At 33.9% G+C, this 23,756-nt stretch overlaps 1 protein-coding gene across 1 annotated transcript in view; it reads left to right on the top strand.

Moving 5' to 3' along the window:
* LOC107452130 (uncharacterized) overlaps positions 1 to 23,756 on the top strand; it is a 109,247-nt gene that overhangs the window by 54,914 nt on the left and 30,577 nt on the right. The window contains exon 3 of the mRNA XM_071180129.2: positions 462 to 797. Coding sequence (XP_071036230.2) covers positions 542 to 797 — 256 coding nt within the window. The 5' untranslated portion in view covers positions 462 to 541. The remainder of the gene's footprint in view (positions 1 to 461; positions 798 to 23,756) is intronic.

Genomic DNA, 23,756 nt, shown 5'->3' on the forward strand with positions numbered 1-23,756 from the left:
AGGAGTGCAAAATATGAAATCGTATTTCCTCGTGCGAAACTTGAAAGCACGTTTCACACTTTTAAAAACTTACAAGTGAACAGTCTAAAATAGTTTTTTCTTCTTGTTTCTGACTTAACGATCGTTAGAAATCGCAAAACATTTTAAAACGGTTTCATATTTTAAGCCCCAATACGATTATCTCTAATTTGTACTTCATTGCGCTTTAATTGTATTATTTTCAATATGTACCTGCAATTTCTTAAAAGTTATTCTAAGATTTTTCCATGTGAAGAAAAAGTATGAGTTTGACAATTTCATGTTAATGTTTTTCATTTTTTTCCATGACCATGATTCATTTTTTTCAGTATACATTTACGGTATGTTATTTGATTTGAGCGCCACTTTTATGATAAAATTAGATTTTATTTGTGCATCTTGTTTTATACAGATTTGATCTTAATGACTCCCTTCGATTACAGGTGTTCCATATCCATGTTATCTTCCAGAATTTGAAGTTGTTTGGCGAAGAATAACAGTGAGAGTGATCGCCATTGAATGGATGCCATCGTCACGCTTGGCTTCACTACTCTACAATTGGCTCTTGTTGTCGCTGGCGGCCTTCATGATGCTATCTGCGGGGGCGACCGGTGGCGAGTCAAGGTGGAATGGTGGACATGGCTGTGGTGGCGGAGAGTGGAAGTGTGGGGGAGATGATTCTATTGGTGGAGGAAATGGGAAATGCATCAGCCTCAACAAGTTTTGTGATGGTGTTGAGAATTGCGAGGATGGATCGGACGAGCCTTTAGGATGTACAAGTAAGATAGCTATCCTTTAATAGAGAATTACATGGTCAAAAAAGGTCTAACTTGTATTGGTAAAGCAGTCATTAACCGAAATTGGATGAAATTAAAATGACATGAGGTTCAAAGAGGTTTAAATTCAAGTTTTCAGAAATTTTAATGCTTTTATTGCAAAACCATTGCTACATTTATTAAAAAAAAGTAGAACTTGATTTCAAAATCAAAATAAATGTTTCGAAATGTGTTGAAAGATAATGCTGACGAACGTTTTTCGAATTAGTATGAAATATTTACCCCGACCTGCCCCAATTTAGGGCATACGGGTAAATGTTTATTAAAATCAAGAAAACAAAAAAGTACATAAACTACAAAAAAGTAACATTACAGAGTAACATTATGTAAACATTACAGAGTCTGATGGCAACAGCAGTAAAATAATTAAAATGCTCCGAGAGTAAAGTGGTAAAACAAACAATTATCAAATACAATTAAAAGGAGACGCTAAAATTTGCAAAGCAAGGAAAGGCAATGTAAATAAGCCAATTAAAAAGCACAATGTAGTGAATAAATAGATTAAAACAGAATTAAAAAGCGAATGAGATAGATAAAACAACAAAACGTTGTCAAATTAACGGGAAGCGAACAGGCGGGCAGCCCAACAACCGGGACTGAGATTAATTCGTGTAGAGCGGATCCAAAATGTCATCAGGGGCGAGTGCGTCCTCCAGGGTGCGTTTAATGATGTTTTTAATAATTTGCCTCTGTTTATTAGTCCTGCACCAAGATCTTATGTCGCCTCTTCTGTCAAAACTATTTCCCCTAATAGTTGCAAATTTTTGACAGTCAAGCATCAGATGTTTAATAGTCTGATAGTGACCGCAATATTTGCACGCGGAGGATTTTTGAAACATCCTAGCTTGGTGATCGCCAAATACACCATGGGAAGTTAGAAACTGATTAAAGTAAAAATCGCTGGATAAAAAACATTCGTTAACTGTAGGTATCAAATAGTGTGTGTGTCTCCCGTTTGCAGAGCTGCTCCACCTGTCCTGCCATAAAATCCTACTGACCTGCCTCTGTCTATGTTTGACCTGGGGTTTTGTTATGGTGTAGTGAAAGTCCACCCCGTCCAATAAGGTGCCCTTTTTGGCTAAAATATCTGCTTCCTTGTTGCCAGGCTCCCCCGAGTGGGCTTTAATCCAATTGAATAAGCATTGTTTGTTTTGAACAATTTCCTTAATTTCTTCTACAAGAGGATCTGTTGGGGTTGGGTTTTCAAGGGCCTGCAACGAGGACTTTGAGTCAGAAAAGATAGTGTATTGTTCAATATTGTTATTGTTTGCCCAAAGGGTATCCAATTTGATTGCCGTAAGTTCGGCGGAGTAGATACTACACTCATTATTTAAACGTGCGGTCTGTTCGTAAATAGTATGGTTATCCAGTTTCACCAAGAAACTACAACCCACCCGATCTTCATTAGCGCCTGTGCTTTCATTGGTCACCTGTTTCTTACTGCCATCAGTGTAGAACTCGTAGCCAACGCCCCTCGGTGAGCCGAAACCCCTACTAACGATCTTTAACTTCGTAGGGTCATACACAGGGACTGAGTAAGGGATATAATTTCTAAGTTCATCTGTTTGATAATCGCTGTCGTTAAATTCCTCTGGTGACCAGGTATGTCGTTTAATCGAAATAGTTGCTCTAATTTTTAAGTCAATAGGTATGACTCCTGCAAGCATTTGTAGTGCCTCCGTGCTAGTTGTAGAGTAGCATTTAGTGATGTTGAGCAATGGAATTCTTTGGATAGTTAGGAGCTTCTGGTTTATTTTAACTTTATTCTTATACCACACGGAGGCACCATAAATGATTTTCTTTTCAATAGCCTGCAGGTATATCAATTTCAAGATATTCGGACTAAGTCCCCATGTGGCTCTACTGAACTGTTTTAGTCTGTCATAGAACGTGATGATATCTGTTCTTAGATACTCCAGGTGTGGGATCCAGCTCAGCCGAGGATCGAGCACCACACCAAGGTATTTCAGTGTCCTGTCGCATCTTACATAGGCCGTCCTGGTCCCCTCCATTTTTAAGCGAGGTGTTCTCTTAATACATTTCGCGTCTTTGGGGAAGGTTATAAGTTTTGTCTTGTCGGGTGAGAATTTTAATTTGTGACTACCGGCCCAATTTACCATATTTTGAATAATTTCGGTTCCCAGCTTATCGAGACGATAAAGAATGGTGTGCTTCATTAAAAGGAAGATTGTCGAATTGTTATAGCAATATAAACGCATCGATTCTCAAAATAGAGTACAAATTTGAATCATGTTTAAAATATTAAGGTAAATTTAAATAATTATTGTGTATTTAAAAATAAATAAAAAAAGTTTCAAATTATTTTAAGTTAAAAATATTATTTGTAAGAATGTACCGCAGTTTGTACTGGTTGGTAAAAAAGTTAAACTGTAATTGATTCAAGCTGGAGGAACGAGATTGGCGTGTGAAATTTTAAGACATCGGATGCTGAGAATTAAAAAAAGAAGGAGTCTGGGAGTGACTGCACTGCACAGAATGGGATTACTCAATGAAATTCTATCATTTTTATTACAAAATACTTCATTACAACAAGTACTATAGAGTAATAATTAACAATTACTGTCTGAGATTGCACTGCACAGAATGGGATCACTCAATGAATTTTATTACAATAGTAATATAAGTATTATAGAGTAATAATTAACAATTTTTGTTGTTGCAAGAAGTATATTATTTCTTTGCGTAATTATTGTCTCCCGGAAAAATATATATAAAGATTGCTATACACATCATTCATGCTTGCCTTAAAACAAAAATATAGAGTAAACTGTAATCACTTATATAGTAATTTTCAGAGAAGTAAATATTATCAAATTTATTAAACTTCATCGCAAAAAGAATGCTAAGAAACTTCAAAAAGTCAAGCAATGGAAAGTGAATGTCTAAGACTCGAAAGTGTTTTATTTCCGATAAAAACTATAACGTTTTTTTAGCAGCGTATAATATGAATAAGTCATTCTATACCCCCCCCCCCTCTCAACTTAATGTTCATACAAGAGGTGTTCGACCTACCAGGTTAAAAAAAGGAAATATTTTAGTTAAAACATGACGCAAACATTCCGATTAAAGCAATCAATCGAATCAAGCAAACTAAGCAAGTGAAACTGATCCGAAGCAATTAACCACACGAGTTGAAAAATGTCAATACGATGAGCAGTTTGATATTACAACTTTACCCGTTGGAGTCAAGTTAGGGCTACACAAATGATCCATATTAATACAATACAATAATTAAGGGAAGTGGAGTGGAAGTGGAAGTGTTTTATTTCCGATAAAAACTATAGCGTTTTTTTTAGCAGCGTATAATATGAATAAGTCATTCCATACCCCCCCTCAACTTAATGTTCATACAAGAGGTGTTAGACCTACCAGGTTAAAAAAATGAAATATTTTAGTTAAAACATGACGCAAACATTCCGATTAAAGCAATCAATCGAATCAAGCAAACTAAGCAATCGAAACTGATCCGTAGCAATTAACCACTCGAGTTGAAATATGTCAATACGATGAGCAGTTTGATATTACAACTTTACCCGTTGAAGTCAAGTTAGGGCTACACAAATGATCCATATTAATACAATACAATAATTAAAGGAAGTGGAAGTGTTTTATTTCCGATAAAAACTATAGCGTTTTTTTTAGCAGCGTATAATATGAATAAGTCATTCCATACCCCCCCTCAACTTAATGTTCATACAAGAGGTGTTAGACCTACCAGGTTAAAAAAATGAAATATTTTAGTTAAAACATGACGCAAACATTCCGATTAAAGCATTAAATCGAATCAAGCAAACTAAGCAATCGAAACTGATCCGTAGCAATTAACCACTCGAGTTGAAAAATGTCAATACGATGAGCAGTTTGATATTACAACTTTACCCGTTGAAGTCAAGTTAGGGCTACACAAATGATCCATATTAATACAATACAATAATTAAAGGAAGTGGAAGTGTTTTATTTCCGATAAAAACTATAGCGTTTTTTTTTTAGCAGCGTATAATATGAATAAGTCATTCCATACCCCCTCTCAACTTAATGTTCATACAAGAGGTGTTAGACCTACCAGGTTAAAAAAATGAAATATTTTAGTTAAAACATGACGCAAACATTCCGATTAAAACAATCAATCGAATCAAGCAAACTAAGCAATCGAAACTGATCCGTAGCAATTAACCACTCGAGTTGAAAAATGTCAATACGATGAGCAGTTTGATATTACAACTTTACCCGTTGGAGTCAAGTTAGGGCTACACAAATGATCCATATTAATACAATACAATAATTAAGGGAAGTGGAGTGGAAGTGGAAGTGTTTTATTTCCGATAAAAACTATAGCGTTTTTTTTAGCAGCGTATAATATGAATAAGTCATTCCATACCCCCCCTCAACTTAATGTTCATACAAGAGGTGTTAGACCTACCAGGTTAAAAAAATGAAATATTTTAGTTAAAACATGACGCAAACATTCCGATTAAAGCAATCAATCGAATCAAGCAAACTAAGCAATCGAAACTGATCCGTAGCAATTAACCACTCGAGTTGAAAAATGTCAATACGATGAGCAGTTTGATATTACAACTTTACCCGTTGAAGTCAAGTTAGGGCTACACAAATGATCCATATTAATACAATACAATAATTAAAGGAAGTGGAAGTGTTTTATTTCCGATAAAAACTATAGCGTTTTTTTTTAGCAGCGTATAATATGAATAAGTCATTCCATACCCCCCCTCAACTTAATGTTCATACAAGAGGTGTTAGACCTACCAGGTTAAAAAAATGAAATATTTTAGTTAAAACATGACGCAAACATTCCGATTAAAGCAATCAATCGAATCAAGCAAACTAAGCAATCGAAACTGATCCGTAGCAATTAACCACTCGAGTTGAAAAATGTCAATACGATGAGCAGTTTGATATTACAACTTTACCCGTTGAAGTCAAGTTAGGGCTACACAAATGATCCATATTAATACAATACAATAATTAAAGGAAGTGGAAGTGTTTTATTTCCGATAAAAACTATAGCGTTTTTTTTTAGCAGCGTATAATATGAATAAGTCATTCCATACCCCCCCTCAACTTAATGTTCATACAAGAGGTGTTAGACCTACCAGGTTAAAAAATGAAATATTTTAGTTAAAACATGACGCAAACATTCCGATTAAAGCAATCAATCGAATCAAGCAAACTAAGCAACCGAAACTGATCCGTAGCAATTAACCACTCGAGTTGAAAAATGTCAATACAATGAGCAGTTTGATATTACAACTTTACCCGTTGAAGTCAAGTTAGGGCTACACAAATGATCCATATTAATACAATACAATAATTAAAGGAAGTGGAAGTGTTTTATTTCCGATAAAAACTATAGCGTTTTTTTTAGCAGCGTATAATATGAATAAGTCATTCCATACCCCCCCTCAACTTAATGTTCATACAAGAGGTGTTAGACCTACCAGGTTAAAAAAATGAAATATTTTAGTTAAAACATGACGCAAACATTCCGATTAAAGCAATCAATCGAATCAAGCAAACTAAGCAATCGAAACTGATCCGTAGCAATTAACCACTCGAGTTGAAAAATGTCAATACGATGAGCAGTTTGATATTACAACTTTACCCGTTGGAGTCAAGTTAGGGCTACACAAATGATCCATATTAATACAATACAATAATTAAGGGAAGTGGAGTGGAAGTGGAAGTGTTTTATTTCCGATAAAAACTATAGCGTTTTTTTTAGCAGCGTATAATATGAATAAGTCATTCCATACCCCCCCTCAACTTAATGTTCATACAAGAGGTGTTAGACCTACCAGGTTAAAAAAATGAAATATTTTAGTTAAAACATGACGCAAACATTCCGATTAAAGCAATCAATCGAATCAAGCAAACTAAGCAATCGAAACTGATCCGTAGTAATTAACCACTCGAGTTGAAAAATGTCAATACGATGAGCAGTTTGATATTACAACTTTACCCGTTGAAGTCAAGTTAGGGCTACACAAATGATCCATATTAATACAATACAATAATTAAAGGAAGTGGAAGTGTTTTATTTCCGATAAAAACTATAGCGTTTTTTTTTAGCAGCGTATAATATGAATAAGTCATTCCATACCCCCCCTCAACTTAATGTTCATACAAGAGGTGTTAGACCTACCAGGTTAAAAAAATGAAATATTTTAGTTAAAACATGACGCAAACATTCCGATTAAAGCAATCAATCGAATCAAGCAAACTAAGCAATCGAAACTGATCCGTAGCAATTAACCACTCGAGTTGAAAAATGTCAATACGATGAGCAGTTTGATATTACAACTTTACCCGTTGAAGTCAAGTTAGGGCTACACAAATGATCCATATTAATACAATACAATAATTAAAGGAAGTGGAAGTGTTTTATTTCCGATAAAAACTATAGCGTTTTTTTTTAGCAGCGTATAATATGAATAAGGCATTCCATACCCCCTCTCAACTTAATGTTCATACAAGAGGTGTTAGACCTAAAAGGTTAAAAAAATGAAATATTTTAGTTAAAACATGACGCAAACATTCCGATTAAAACAATCAATCGAATCAAGCAAACTAAGCAATCGAAACTGATCCGTAGCAATTAACCACTCGAGTTGAAAAATGTCAATACGATGAGCAGTTTGATATTACAACTTTACCCGTTGGAGTCAAGTTAGGGCTACACAAATGATCCATATTAATACAATACAATAATTAAGGGAAGTGGAGTGGAAGTGGAAGTGTTTTATTTCCGATAAAAACTATAGCGTTTTTTTTAGCAGCGTATAATATGAATAAGTCATTCCATACCCCCCCTCAACTTAATGTTCATACAAGAGGTGTTAGACCTACCAGGTTAAAAAAATGAAATATTTTAGTTAAAACATGACGCAAACATTCGGATTAAAGCAATCAATCGAATCAAGCAAACTAAGCAATCGAAACTGATCCGTAGCAATTAACCACTCGAGTTGAAAAATGTCAATACGATGAGCAGTTTGATATTACAACTTTACCCGTTGAAGTCAAGTTAGGGCTACACAAATGATCCATATTAATACAATACAATAATTAAAGGAAGTGGAAGTGTTTTATTTCCGATAAAAACTATAGCGTTTTTTTTTAGCAGCGTATAATATGAATAAGTCATTCCATACCCCCCCTCAACTTAATGTTCATACAAGAGGTGTTAGACCTACCAGGTTAAAAAAATGAAATATTTTAGTTAAAACATGACGCAAACATTCCGATTAAAGCAATCAATCGAATCAAGCAAACTAAGCAATCGAAACTGATCCGTAGCAATTAACCACTCGAGTTGAAAAATGTCAATACGATGAGCAGTTTGATATTACAACTTTACCCGTTGAAGTCAAGTTAGGGCTACACAAATGATCCATATTAATACAATACAATAATTAAAGGAAGTGGAAGTGTTTTATTTCCGATAAAAACTATAGCGTTTTTTTTTAGCAGCGTATAATATGAATAAGTCATTCCATACCCCCCCTCAACTTAATGTTCATACAAGAGGTGTTAGACCTACCAGGTTAAAAAAATGAAATATTTTAGTTAAAACATGACGCAAACATTCCGATTAAAGCAATCAATCGAATCAAGCAAACTAAGCAATCGAAACTGATCCGTAGCAATTAACCACTCGAGTTGAAAAATGTCAATACGATGAGCAGTTTGATATTACAACTTTACCCGTTGAAGTCAAGTTAGGGCTACACAAATGATCCATATTAATACAATACAATAATTAAAGGAAGTGGAAGTGTTTTATTTCCGATAAAAACTATAGCGTTTTTTTTAGCAGCGTATAATATGAATAAGTCATTCCATACCCCCCCTCAACTTAATGTTCATACAAGAGGTGTTAGACCTACCAGGTTAAAAAAATGAAATATTTTAGTTAAAACATGACGCAAACATTCCGATTAAAGCAATCAATCGAATCAAGCAAACTAAGCAATCGAAACTGATCCGTAGCAATTAACCACTCGAGTTGAAAAATGTCAATACGATGAGCAGTTTGATATTACAACTTTACCCGTTGGAGTCAAGTTAGGGCTACACAAATGATCCATATTAATACAATACAATAATTAAGGGAAGTGGAGTGGAAGTGGAAGTGTTTTATTTCCGATAAAAACTATAGCGTTTTTTTTAGCAGCGTATAATATGAATAAGTCATTCCATACCCCCCCTCAACTTAATGTTCATACAAGAGGTGTTAGACCTACCAGGTTAAAAATGAAATATTTTAGTTAAAACATGACGCAAACATTCCGATTAAAGCAATCAATCGAATCAAGCAAACTAAGCAATCGAAACTGATCCGTAGTAATTAACCACTCGAGTTGAAAAATGTCAATACGATGAGCAGTTTGATATTACAACTTTACCCGTTGAAGTCAAGTTAGGGCTACACAAATGATCCATATTAATACAATACAATAATTAAAGGAAGTGGAAGTGTTTTATTTCCGATAAAAACTATAGCGTTTTTTTTAGCAGCGTATAATATGAATAAGTCATTCCATACCCCCCCTCAACTTAATGTTCATACAAGAGGTGTTAGACCTACCAGGTTAAAAAAATGAAATATTTTAGTTAAAACATGACGCAAACATTCCGATTAAAGCAATCAATCGAATCAAGCAAACTAAGCAATCGAAACTGATCCGTAGCAATTAACCACTCGAGTTGAAAAATGTCAATACGATGAGCAGTTTGATATTACAACTTTACCCGTTGAAGTCAAGTTAGGGCTACACAAATGATCCATATTAATACAATACAATAATTAAAGGAAGTGGAAGTGTTTTATTTCCGATAAAAACTATAGCGTTTTTTTTTAGCAGCGTATAATATGAATAAGTCATTCCATACCCCCCCCCCCCTCAACTTAATGTTCATACAAGAGGTGTTAGACCTAGCAGGTTAAAAAAATGAAATATTTTAGTTAAAACATGACGCAAACATTCCGATTAAAGCAATCAATCGAATCAAGCAAACTAAGCAATCGAAACTGATCCGTAGCAATTAACCACTCGAGTTGAAAAATGTCAATACGATGAGCAGTTTGATATTACAACTTTACCCGTTGAAGTCAAGTTAGGGCTACACAAATGATCCATATTAATACAATACAATAATTAAAGGAAGTGGAAGTGTTTTATTTCCGATAAAAACTATAGCGTTTTTTTTTTAGCAGCGTATAATATGAATAAGTCATTCCATACCCCCCTCAACTTAATGTTCATACAAGAGGTGTTAGACCTACCAGGTTAAAAAAATGAAATATTTTAGTTAAAACATGACGCAAACATTCCGATTAAAGCAATCAATCGAATCAAGCAAACTAAGCAATCGAAACTGATCCGTAGCAATTAACCACTCGAGTTGAAAAATGTCAATACGATGAGCAGTTTGATATTACAACTTTACCCGTTGGAGTCAAGTTAGGGCTACACAAATGATCCATATTAATACAATACAATAATTAAGGGAAGTGGAGTGGAAGTGGAAGTGTTTTATTTCCGATAAAAACTATAGCGTTTTTTTTAGCAGCATATAATATGAATAAGTCATTCCATACCCCCCCTCAACTTAATGTTCATACAAGAGGTGTTAGACCTACCAGGTTAAAAAAATGAAATATTTTAGTTAAAACATGACGCAAACATTCCGATTAAAGCAATCAATCGAATCAAGCAAACTAAGCAATCGAAACTGATCCGTAGCAATTAACCACTCGAGTTGAAAAATGTCAATACGATGAGCAGTTTGATATTACAACTTTACCCGTTGAAGTCAAGTTAGGGCTACACAAATGATCCATATTAATACAATACAATAATTAAAGGAAGTGGAAGTGTTTTATTTCCGATAAAAACTATAGCGTTTTTTTTTAGCAGCGTATAATATGAATAAGTCATTCCATACCCCCCCTCAACTTAATGTTCATACAAGAGGTGTTAGACCTACCAGATTAAAAAAATGAAATATTTTAGTTAAAACATGACGCAAACATTCCGATTAAAGCAATCAATCGAATCAAGCAAACTAAGCAATCGAAACTGATCCGTAGCAATTAACCACTCGAGTTGAAAAATGTCAATACGATGAGCAGTTTGATATTACAACTTTACCCGTTGAAGTCAAGTTAGGGCTACACAAATGATCCATATTAATACAATACAATAATTAAAGGAAGTGGAAGTGTTTTATTTCCGATAAAAACTATAGCGTTTTTTTTTAGCAGCGTATAATATGAATAAGTCATTCCATACCCCCCCTCAACTTAATGTTCATACAAGAGGTGTTAGACCTACCAGGTTAAAAAAATGAAATATTTTAGTTAAAACATGACGCAAACATTCCGATTAAAGCAATCAATCGAATCAAGCAAACTAAGCAATCGAAACTGATCCGTAGCAATTAACCACTCGAGTTGAAAAATGTCAATACGATGAGCAGTTTGATATTACAACTTTACCCGTTGAAGTCAAGTTAGGGCTACACAAATGATCCATATTAATACAATACAATAATTAAAGGAAGTGGAAGTGTTTTATTTCCGATAAAAACTATAGCGTTTTTTTTAGCAGCGTATAATATGAATAAGTCATTCCATACCCCCCCTCAACTTAATGTTCATACAAGAGGTGTTAGACCTACCAGGTTAAAAAAATGAAATATTTTAGTTAAAACATGACGCAAACATTCCGATTAAAGCAATCAATCGAATCAAGCAAACTAAGCAATCGAAACTGATCCGTAGCAATTAACCACTCGAGTTGAAAAATGTCAATACGATGAGCAGTTTGATATTACAACTTTACCCGTTGGAGTCAAGTTAGGGCTACACAAATGATCCATATTAATACAATACAATAATTAAGGGAAGTGGAGTGGAAGTGGAAGTGTTTTATTTCCTATAAAAACTATAGCGTTTTTTTTAGCAGCGTATAATATGAATAAGTCATTCCATACCCCCCCTCAACTTAATGTTCATACAAGAGGTGTTAGACCTACCAGGTTAAAAAAATGAAATATTTTAGTTAAAACATGACGCAAACATTCCGATTAAAGCAATCAATCGAATCAAGCAAACTAAGCAATCGAAACTGATCCGTAGTAATTAACCACTCGAGTTGAAAAATGTCAATACGATGAGCAGTTTGATATTACAACTTTACCCGTTGAAGTCAAGTTAGGGCTACACAAATGATCCATATTAATACAATACAATAATTAAAGGAAGTGGAAGTGTTTTATTTCCGATAAAAACTATAGCGTTTTTTTTTAGCAGCGTATAATATGAATAAGTCATTCCATACCCCCCTCAACTTAATGTTCATACAAGAGGTGTTAGACCTACCAGGTTAAAAAAATGAAATATTTTAGTTAAAACATGACGCAAACATTCCGATTAAAGCAATCAATCGAATCAAGCAAACTAAGCAATCGAAACTGATCCGTAGCAATTAACCACTCGAGTTGAAAACTGTCAATACGATGAGCAGTTTGATATTACAACTTTACCCGTTGAAGTCAAGTTAGGGCTACACAAATGATCCATATTAATACAATACAATAATTAAAGGAAGTGGAAGTGTTTTATTTCCGATAAAAACTATAGCGTTTTTTTTAGCAGCGTATAATATGAATAAGTCATTCCATACCCCCCCCCCTCAACTTAATGTTCATACAAGAGGTGTTAGACCTACCAGGTTAAAAAAATGAAATATTTTAGTTAAAACATGACGCAAACATTCCGATTAAAGCAATCAATCGAATCAAGCAAACTAAGCAATCGAAACTGATCCGTAGCAATTAACCACTCGAGTTGAAAAATGTCAATACGATGAGCAGTTTGATATTACAACTTTACCCGTTGAAGTCAAGTTAGGGCTACACAAATGATCCATATTAATACAATACAATAATTAAAGGAAGTGGAAGTGTTTTATTTCCGATAAAAACTATAGCGTTTTTTTTTAGCAGCGTATAATATGAATAAGTCATTCCATACCCCCCTCAACTTAATGTTCATACAAGAGGTGTTAGACCTACCAGGTTAAAAAAATGAAATATTTTAGTTAAAACATGACGCAAACATTCCGATTAAAGCAATCAATCGAATCAAGCAAACTAAGCAATCGAAACTGATCCGTAGCAATTAACCACTCGAGTTGAAAAATGTCAATACGATGAGCAGTTTGATATTACAACTTTACCCGTTGGAGTCAAGTTAGGGCTACACAAATGATCCATATTAATACAATACAATAATTTAGGGAAGTGGAGTGGAAGTGGAAGTGTTTTATTTCCGATAAAAACTATAGCGTTTTTTTTAGCAGCGTATAATATGAATAAGTCATTCCATACCCCCCCTCAACTTAATGTTCATACAAGAGGTGTTAGACCTACCAGGTTAAAAAAATGAAATATTTTAGTTAAAACATGACGCAAACATTCCGATTAAAGCAATCAATCGAATCAAGCAAACTAAGCAATCGAAACTGATCCGTAGCAATTAACCACTCGAGTTGAAAAATGTCAATACAATGAGCAGTTTGATATTACAACTTTACCCGTTGAAGTCAAGTTAGGGCTACACAAATGATCCATATTAATACAATACAATAATTAAAGGAAGTGGAAGTGTTTTATTTCCGATAAAAACTATAGCGTTTTTTTTAGCAGCGTATAATATGAATAAGTCATTCCATACCCCCCCTCAACTTAATGTTCATACAAGAGGTGTTAGACCTACCAGGTTAAAAAAATGAAATATTTTAGTTAAAACATGACGCAAACATTCCGATTAAAGCAATCAATCGAATCAAGCAAACTAAGCAATCGAAACTGATCCGTAGCAATTAACCACTCGAGTTGAAAAATGTCAATACGATGAGCAGTTTGATATTACAACTTTACCCGTTGGAGTCAAGTTAGGGCTACACAAATGATCCATATTAATACAATACAATAATTAAGGGAAGTGGAGTGGAAGTGGAAGTGTTTTATTTCCGATAAAAACTATAGCGTTTTTTTTAGCAGCGTATAATATGAATAAGTCATTCCATACCCCCCCTCAACTTAATGTTCATACAAGAGGTGTTAGACCTACCAGGTTAAAAAAATGAAATATTTTAGTTAAAACATGACGCAAACATTCCGATTAAAGCAATCAATCGAATCAAGCAAACTAAGCAATCGAAACTGATCCGTAGTAATTAACCACTCGAGTTGAAAAATGTCAATACGATGAGCAGTTTGATATTACAACTTTACCCGTTGAAGTCAAGTTAGGGCTACACAAATGATCCATATTAATACAATACAATAATTAAAGGAAGTGGAAGTGTTTTATTTCCGATAAAAACTATAGCGTTTTTTTTAGCAGCGTATAATATGAATAAGTCATTCCATACCCCCCCTCAACTTAATGTTCATACAAGAGGTGTTAGACCTACCAGGTTAAAAAAATGAAATATTTTAGTTAAAACATGACGCAAACATTCCGATTAAAGCAATCAATCGAATCAAGCAAACTAAGCAATCGAAACTGATCCGTAGCAATTAACCACTCGAGTTGAAAAATGTCAATACGATGAGCAGTTTGATATTACAACTTTACCCGTTGAAGTCAAGTTAGGGCTACACAAATGATCCATATTAATACAATACAATAATTAAAGGAAGTGGAAGTGTTTTATTTCCGATAAAAACTATAGCGTTTTTTTTTAGCAGCGTATAATATGAATAAGTCATTCCATACCCCCCCTCAACTTAATGTTCATACAAGAGGTGTTAGACCTACCAGATTAAAAAAATGAAATATTTTAGTTAAAACATGACGCAAACATTCCGATTAAAGCAATCAATCGAATCAAGCAAACTAAGCAATCGAAACTGATCCGTAGCAATTAACCACTCGAGTTGAAAAATGTCAATACGATGAGCAGTTTGATATTACAACTTTACCCGTTGAAGTCAAGTTAGGGCTACACAAATGATCCATATTAAACAATACAATAATTAAAGGAAGTGGAAGTGTTTTATTTCCGATAAAAACTATAGCGTTTTTTTTTAGCAGCGTATAATATGAATAAGTCATTCCATACCCCCTCTCAACTTAATGTTCATACAAGAGGTGTTAGACCTAAAAGGTTAAAAAAATGAAATATTTTAGTTAAAACATGACGCAAACATTCCGATTAAAACAATCAATCGAATCAAGCAAACTAAGCAATCGAAACTGATCCGTAGCAATTAACCACTCGAGTTGAAAAATGTCAATACGATGAGCAGTTTGATATTACAACTTTACCCGTTGGAGTCAAGTTAGGGCTACACAAATGATCCATATTAATACAATACAATAATTAAGGGAAGTGGAGTGGAAGTGGAAGTGTTTTATTTCCGATAAAAACTATAGCGTTTTTTTTAGCAGCGTATAATATGAATAAGTCATTCCATACCCCCCCTCAACTTAATGTTCATACAAGAGGTGTTAGACCTACCAGGTTAAAAAAATGAAATATTTTAGTTAAAACATGACGCAAACATTCCGATTAAAGCAATCAATCGAATCAAGCAAACTAAGCAATCGAAACTGATCCGTAGCAATTAACCACTCGAGTTGAAAAATGTCAATACGATGAGCAGTTTGATATTACAACTTTACCCGTTGAAGTCAAGTTAGGGCTACACAAATGATCCATATTAATACAATACAATAATTAAGGGAAGTGGAGTGGAAGTGGAAGTGTTTTATTTCCGATAAAAACTATAGCGTTTTTTTTAGCAGCGTATAATATGAATAAGTCATTCCATACCCCCCCTCAACTTAATGTTCATACAAGAGGTGTTAGACCTACCAGGTTAAAAAAATGAAATATTTTAGTTAAAACATGACGCAAACATTCCGATTAAAGCAATCAATCGAATCAAGCAAACTAAGCAATCGAAACTGATCCGTAGTAATTAACCACTCGAGTTGAAAAATGTCAATACGATGAGCAGTTTGATATTACAACTTTACCCGTTGAAGTCAAGTTAGGGCTACACAAATGATCCATATTAATACAATACAATAATTAAAGGAAGTGGAAGTGTTTTATTTCCGATAAAAACTATAGCGTTTTTTTTAGCAGCGTATAATATGAATAAGTCATTCCATACCCCCCCTCAACTTAATGTTCATACAAGAGGTGTTAGACCTACCAGGTTAAAAAAATGAAATATTTTAGTTAAAACATGACGCAAACATTCCGATTAAAGCAATCAATCGAATCAAGCAAACTAAGCAATCGAAACTGATCCGTAGCAATTAACCACTCGAGTTGAAAAATGTCAATACGATGAGCAGTTTGATATTACAACTTTACCCGTTGAAGTCAAGTTAGGGCTACACAAATGATCCATATTAATACAATACAATAATTAAAGGAAGTGGAAGTGTTTTATTTCCGATAAAAACTATAGCGTTTTTTTTTAGCAGCGTATAATATGAATAAGTCATTCCATACCCCCCCCCCTCAACTTAATGTTCATACAAGAGGTGTTAGACCTACCAGGTTAAAAAAATGAAATATTTTAGTTAAAACATGACGCAAACATTCCGATTAAAGCAATCAATCGAATCAAGCAAACTAAGCAATCGAAACTGATCCGTAGCAATTAACCACTCGAGTTGAAAAATGTCAATACGATGAGCAGTTTGATATTACAACTTTACCCGTTGAAGTCAAGTTAGGGCTACACAAATGATCCATATTAATACAATACAATAATTAAAGGAAGTGGAAGTGTTTTATTTCCGATAAAAACTATAGCGTTTTTTTTTAGCAGCGTATAATATGAATAAGTCATTCCATACCCCCCTCAACTTAATGTTCATACAAGAGGTGTTAGACCTACCAGGTTAAAAAAATGAAATATTTTAGTTAAAACATGACGCAAACATTCCGATTAAAGCAATCAATCGAATCAAGCAAACTAAGCAATCGAAACTGATCCGTAGCAATTAACCACTCGAGTTGAAAAATGTCAATACGATGAGCAGTTTGATATTACAACTTTACCCGTTGGAGTCAAGTTAGGGCTACACAAATGATCCATATTAATACAATACAATAATTAAGGGAAGTGGAGTGGAAGTGGAAGTGTTTTATTTCCGATAAAAACTATAGCGTTTTTTTTAGCAGCGTATAATATGAATAAGTCATTCCATACCCCCCCTCAACTTAATGTTCATACAAGAGGTGTTAGACCTACCAGGTTAAAAAAATGAAATATTTTAGTTAAAACATGACGCAAACATTCCGATTAAAGCAATCAATCGAATCAAGCAAACTAAGCAATCGAAACTGATCCGTAGCAATTAACCACTCGAGTTGAAAAATGTCAATACGATGAGCAGTTTGATATTACAACTTTACCCGTTGAAGTCAAGTTAGGGCTACACAAATGATCCATATTAATACAATACAATAATTAAAGGAAGTGGAAGTGTTTTATTACCGATAAAAACTATAGCGTTTTTTTTAGCAGCGTATAATATGAATAAGTCATTCCATACCCCCCCTCAACTTAATGTTCATACAAGAGGTGTTAGACCTACCAGGTTAAAAAAATGAAATCTTTTAGTTAAAACATGACGCAAACATTCCGATTAAAGCAATCAATCGAATCAAGCAAACTAAGCAATCGAAACTGATCCGTAGTAATTAACCACTCGAGTTGAAAAATGTCAATACGATGAGCAGTTTGATATTACAACTTTACCCGTTGAAGTCAAGTTAGGGCTACACAAATGATCCATATTAATACAATACAATAATTAAAGGAAGTGGAAGTGTTTTATTTCCGATAAAAACTATAGCGTTTTTTTTTAGCAGCGTATAATATGAATAAGTCATTCCATACCCCCCCTCAACTTAATGTTCATACAAGAGGTGTTAGACCTACCAGGTTAAAAAAATGAAATATTTTAGTTAAAACATGACGCAAACATTCCGATTAAAGCAATCAATCGAATCAAGCAAACTAAGCAATCGAAACTGATCCGTAGCAATTAACCACTCGAGTTGAAAAATGTCAATACGATGAGCAGTTTGATATTACAACTTTACCCGTTGAAGTCAAGTTAGGGCTACACAAATGATCCATATTAATACAATACAATAATTAAAGGAAGTGGAAGTGTTTTATTTCCGATAAAAACTATAGCGTTTTTTTTTAGCAGCGTATAATATGAATAAGTCATTCCATACCCCCCCCCTCAACTTAATGTTCATACAAGAGGTGATAGACCTACCAGGTTAAAAAAATGAAATATTTTAGTTAAAACATGACGCAAACATTCCGATTAAAGCAATCAATCGAATCAAGCAAACTAAGCAATCGAAACTGATCCGTAGCAATTAACCACTCGAGTTGAAAAATGTCAATACGATGAGCAGTTTGATATTACAACTTTACCCGTTGAAGTCAAGTTAGGGCTACACAAATGATCCATATTAATACAATACAATAATTAAAGGAAGTGGAAGTGTTTTATTACCGATAAAAACTATAGCGTTTTTTTTTAGCAGCGTATAATATGAATAAGTCATTCCATACCCCCCCTCAACTTAATGTTCATACAAGAGGTGTTAGACCTACCAGATTAAAAAAATGAAATATTTTAGTTAAAACATGACGCAAACATTCCGATTAAAGCAATCAATCGAATCAAGCAAACTAAGCAATCGAAACTGATCCGTAGCAATTAACCACTCGAGTTGAAAAATGTCAATACGATGAGCAGTTTGATATTACAACTTTACCCGTTGAAGTCAAGTTAGGGCTACACAAATGATCCATATTAATACAATACAATAATTAAAGGAAGTGGAAGTGTTTTATTTCCGATAAAAACTATAGCGTTTTTTTTTAGCAGCGTATAATATGAATAAGTCATTCCATACCCCCCCTCAACTTAATGTTCATACAAGAGGTGTTAGACCTACCAGGTTAAAAAAATGAAATATTTTAGTTAAAACATGACGCAAACATTCCGATTAAAGCAATCAATCGAATCAAGCAAACTAAGCAATCGAAACTGATCCGTAGCAATTAACCACTCGAGTTGAAAAATGTCAATACGATGAGCAGTTTGATATTACAACTTTACCCGTTGAAGTCAAGTTAGGGCTACACAAATGATCCATATTAATACAATACAATAATTAAAGGAAGTGGAAGTGTTTTATTTCCGATAAAAACTATAGCGTTTTTTTTAGCAGCGTATAATATGAATAAGTCATTCCATACCCCCCCTCAACTTAATGTTCATACAAGAGGTGTTAGACCTACCAGGTTAAAAAAATGAAATATTTTAGTTAAAACATGACGCAAACATTCCGATTAAAGCAATCAATCGAATCAAGCAAACTAAGCAATCGAAACTGATCCGTAGCAATTAACCACTCGAGTTGAAAAATGTCAATACGATGAGCAGTTTGATATTACAACTTTACCCGTTGGAGTCAAGTTAGGGCTACACAAATGATCCATATTAATACAATACAATAATTAAGGGAAGTGGAGTGGAAGTGGAAGTGTTTTATTTCCGATAAAAACTATAGCGTTTTTTTTAGCAGCGTATAATATGAATAAGTCATTCCATACCCCCCCTCAACTTAATGTTCATACAAGAGGTGTTAGACCTACCAGGTTAAAAAAATGAAATATTTTAGTTAAAACATGACGCAAACATTCCGATTAAAGCAATCAATCGAATCAAGCAAACTAAGCAATCGAAACTGATCCGTAGTAATTAACCACTCGAGTTGAAAAATGTCAATACGATGAGCAGTTTGATATTACAACTTTACCCGTTGAAGTCAAGTTAGGGCTACACAAATGATCCATATTAATACAATACAATAATTAAAGGAAGTGGAAGTGTTTTATTTCCGATAAAAACTATAGCGTTTTTTTTAGCAGCGTATAATATGAATAAGTCATTCCATACCCCCCCTCAACTTAATGTTCATACAAGAGGTGTTAGACCTACCAGGTTAAAAAAATGAAATATTTTAGTTAAAACATGACGCAAACATTCCGATTAAAGCAATCAATCGAATCAAGCAAACTAAGCAATCGAAACTGATCCGTAGCAATTAACCACTCGAGTTGAAAAATGTCAATACGATGAGCAGTTTGATATTACAACTTTACCCGTTGAAGTCAAGTTAGGGCTACACAAATGATCCATATTAATACAATACAATAATTAAAGGAAGTGGAAGTGTTTTATTTCCGATAAAAACTATAGCGTTTTTTTTTAGCAGCGTATAATATGAATAAGTCATTCCATACCCCCCCCTCAACTTAATGTTCATACAAGAGGTGATAGACCTACCAGGTTAAAAAAATGAAATATTTTAGTTAAAACATGACGCAAACATTCCGATTAAAGCAATCAATCGAATCAAGCAAACTAAGCAATCGAAACTGATCCGTAGCAATTAACCACTCGAGTTGAAAAATGTCAATACGATGAGCAGTTTGATATTACAACTTTACCCGTTGAAGTCAAGTTAGGGCTACACAAATGATCCATATTAATACAATACAATAATTAAAGGAAGTGGAAGTGTTTTATTTCCGATAAAAACTATAGCGTTTTTTTTTAGCAGCGTATAATATGAATAAGTCATTCCATACCCCCCCTCAACTTAATGTTCATACAAGAGGTGTTAGACCTACCAGGTTAAAAAAATGAAATATTTTAGTTAAAACATGACGCAAACATTCCGATTAAAGCAATCAATCGAATCAAGCAAACTAAGCAATCGAAACTGATCCGTAGCAATTAACCACTCGAGTTGAAAAATGTCAATACGATGAGCAGTTTGATATTACAACTTTACCCGTTGAAGTCAAGTTAGGGCTACACAAATGATCCATATTAATACAATACAATAATTAAAGGAAGTGGAAGTGTTTTATTTCCGATAAAAACTATAGCGTTTTTTTTTAGCAGCGTATAATATGAATAAGTCATTCCATACCCCCCCCCCCAACTTAATGTTCATACAAGAGGTGATAGACCTACCAGGTTAAAAAAATGAAATATTTTAGTTAAAACATGACGCAAACATTCCGATTAAAGCAATCAATCGAATCAAGCAAACTAAGCAATCGAAACTGATCCGTAGCAATTAACCACTCGAGTTGAAAAATGTCAATACGATGAGCAGTTTGATATTACAACTTTACCCGTTGAAGTCAAGTTAGGGCTACACAAATGATCCATATTAATACAATACAATAATTAAAGGAAGTGGAAGTGTTTAATTTCCGATAAAAACTATAGCGTTTTTTTTTAGCAGCGTATAATATGAATAAGTCATTCCATACCCCCCTCAACTTAATGTTCATACAAGAGGTGTTAGACCTACCAGGTTAAAAAAATGAAATATTTTAGTTAAAACATGACGCAAACATTCCGATTAAAGCAATCAATCGAATCAAGCAAACTAAGCAATCGAAACTGATCCGTAGCAATTAACCACTCGAGTTGAAAAATGTCAATACGATGAGCAGTTTGATATTACAACTTTACCCGTTGGAGTCAAGTTAGGGCTACACAAATGATCCATATTAATACAATACAATAATTAAGGGAAGTGGAGTGGAAGTGGAAGTGTTTTATTTCCGATAAAAACTATAGCGTTTTTTTTAGCAGCGTATAATATGAATAAGTCATTCCATACCCCCCCTCAACTTAATGTTCATACAAGAGGTGTTAGACCTACCAGGTTAAAAAAATGAAATATTTTAGTTAAAACATGACGCAAACATTCCGATTAAAGCAATCAATCGAATCAAGCAAACTAAGCAATCGAAACTGATCCGTAGCAATTAACCACTCGAGTTGAAAAATGTCAATACGATGAGCAGTTTGATATTACAACTTTACCCGTTGAAGTCAAGTTAGGGCTACACAAATGATCCATATTAATACAATACAATAATTAAAGGAAGTGGAAGTGTTTTATTTCCGATAAAAACTATAGCGTTTTTTTTAGCAGCATATAATATGAATAAGTCATTCCATACCCCCCCTCAACTTAATGTTCATACAAGAGGTGTTAGACCTACCAGATTAAAAAAATGAAATATTTTAGTTAAAACATGACGCAAACATTCCGATTAAAGCAATCAATCGAATCAAGCAAACTAAGCAATCGAAACTGATCCGTAGCAATTAACCACTCGAGTTGAAAAATGTCAATACGATGAGCAGTTTGATATTACAACTTTACCCGTTGAAGTCAAGTTAGGGCTACACAAATGATCCATATTAATACAATACAATAATTAAAGGAAGTGGAAGTTTTTTATTTCCGATAAAAACTATAGCGTTTTTTTTTAGCAGCGTATAATATGAATAAGTCATTCCATACCCCCCCTCAACTTAATGTTCATACAAGAGGTGTTAGACCTACCAGGTTAAAAAAATGAAATATTTTAGTTAAAACATGACGCAAACATTCCGATTAAAGCAATCAATCGAATCAAGCAAACTAAGCAATCGAAACTGATCCGTAGCAATTAACCACTCGAGTTGAAAAATGTCAATACGATGAGCAGTTTGATATTACAACTTTACCCGTTGGAGTCAAGTTAGGGCTACACAAATGATCCATATTAATACAATACAATAATTAAGGGAAGTGGAGTGGAAGTGGAAGTGTTTTATTTCCGATAAAAACTATAGCGTTTTTTTTAGCAGCGTATAATATGAATAAGTCATTCCATACCCCCCTCAACTTAATGTTCATACAAGAGGTGTTAGACCTACCAGGTTAAAAAAATGAAATATTTTAGTTAAAACATGACGCAAACATTCCGATTAAAGCAATCAATCGAATCAAGCAAACTAAGCAATCGAAACTGATCCGTAGCAATTAACCACTCGAGTTGAAAAATGTCAATACGATGAGCAGTTTGATATTACAACTTTACCCGTTGGAGTCAAGTTAGGGCTACACAAATGATCCATATTAATACAATACAATAATTAAGGGAAGTGGAGTGGAAGTGGAAGTGTTTTATTTCCGATAAAAACTATAGCGTTTTTTTTAGCAGCGTATAATATGAATAAGTCATTCCATACCCCCCCTCAACTTAATGTTCATACAAGAGGTGTTAGACCTACCAGGTTAAAAAAATGAAATATTTTAGTTAAAACATGACGCAAACATTCCGATTAAAGCAATCAATCGAATCAAGCAAACTAAGCAATCGAAACTGATCCGTAGCAATTAACCACTCGAGTTGAAAAATGTCAATACGATGAGCAGTTTGATATTACAACTTTACCCGTTGAAGTCAAGTTAGGGCTACACAAATGATCCATATTAATACAATACAATAATTAAAGGAAGTGGAAGTGTTTTATTTCCGATAAAAACTATAGCGTTTTTTTTAGCAGCGTATAATATGAATAAGTCATTCCATACCCCCCCTCAACTTAATGTTCATACAAGAGGTGTTAGACCTACCAGGTTAAAAAAATGAAATATTTTAGTTAAAACATGACGCAAACATTCCGATTAAAGCAATCAATCGAATCAAGCAAACTAAGCAATTGAAACTGATCCGTAGCAATTAACCACTCGAGTTGAAAAATGTCAATACGATGAGCAGTTTGATATTACAACTTTACCCGTTGGAGTCAAGTTAGGGCTACACAAATGATCCATATTAATACAATACAATAATTAAGGGAAGTGGAGTGGAAGTGGAAGTGTTTTATTTCCGATAAAAACAATAGCGTTTTTTTTA

Source organism: Parasteatoda tepidariorum, chromosome 1, assembly GCF_982258835.1.
Source record: "Parasteatoda tepidariorum strain Cologne lab strain chromosome 1, Ptep-v5.0, whole genome shotgun sequence".
In the NCBI taxonomy this organism is placed as follows: domain Eukaryota; kingdom Metazoa; phylum Arthropoda; class Arachnida; order Araneae; family Theridiidae; genus Parasteatoda; species Parasteatoda tepidariorum.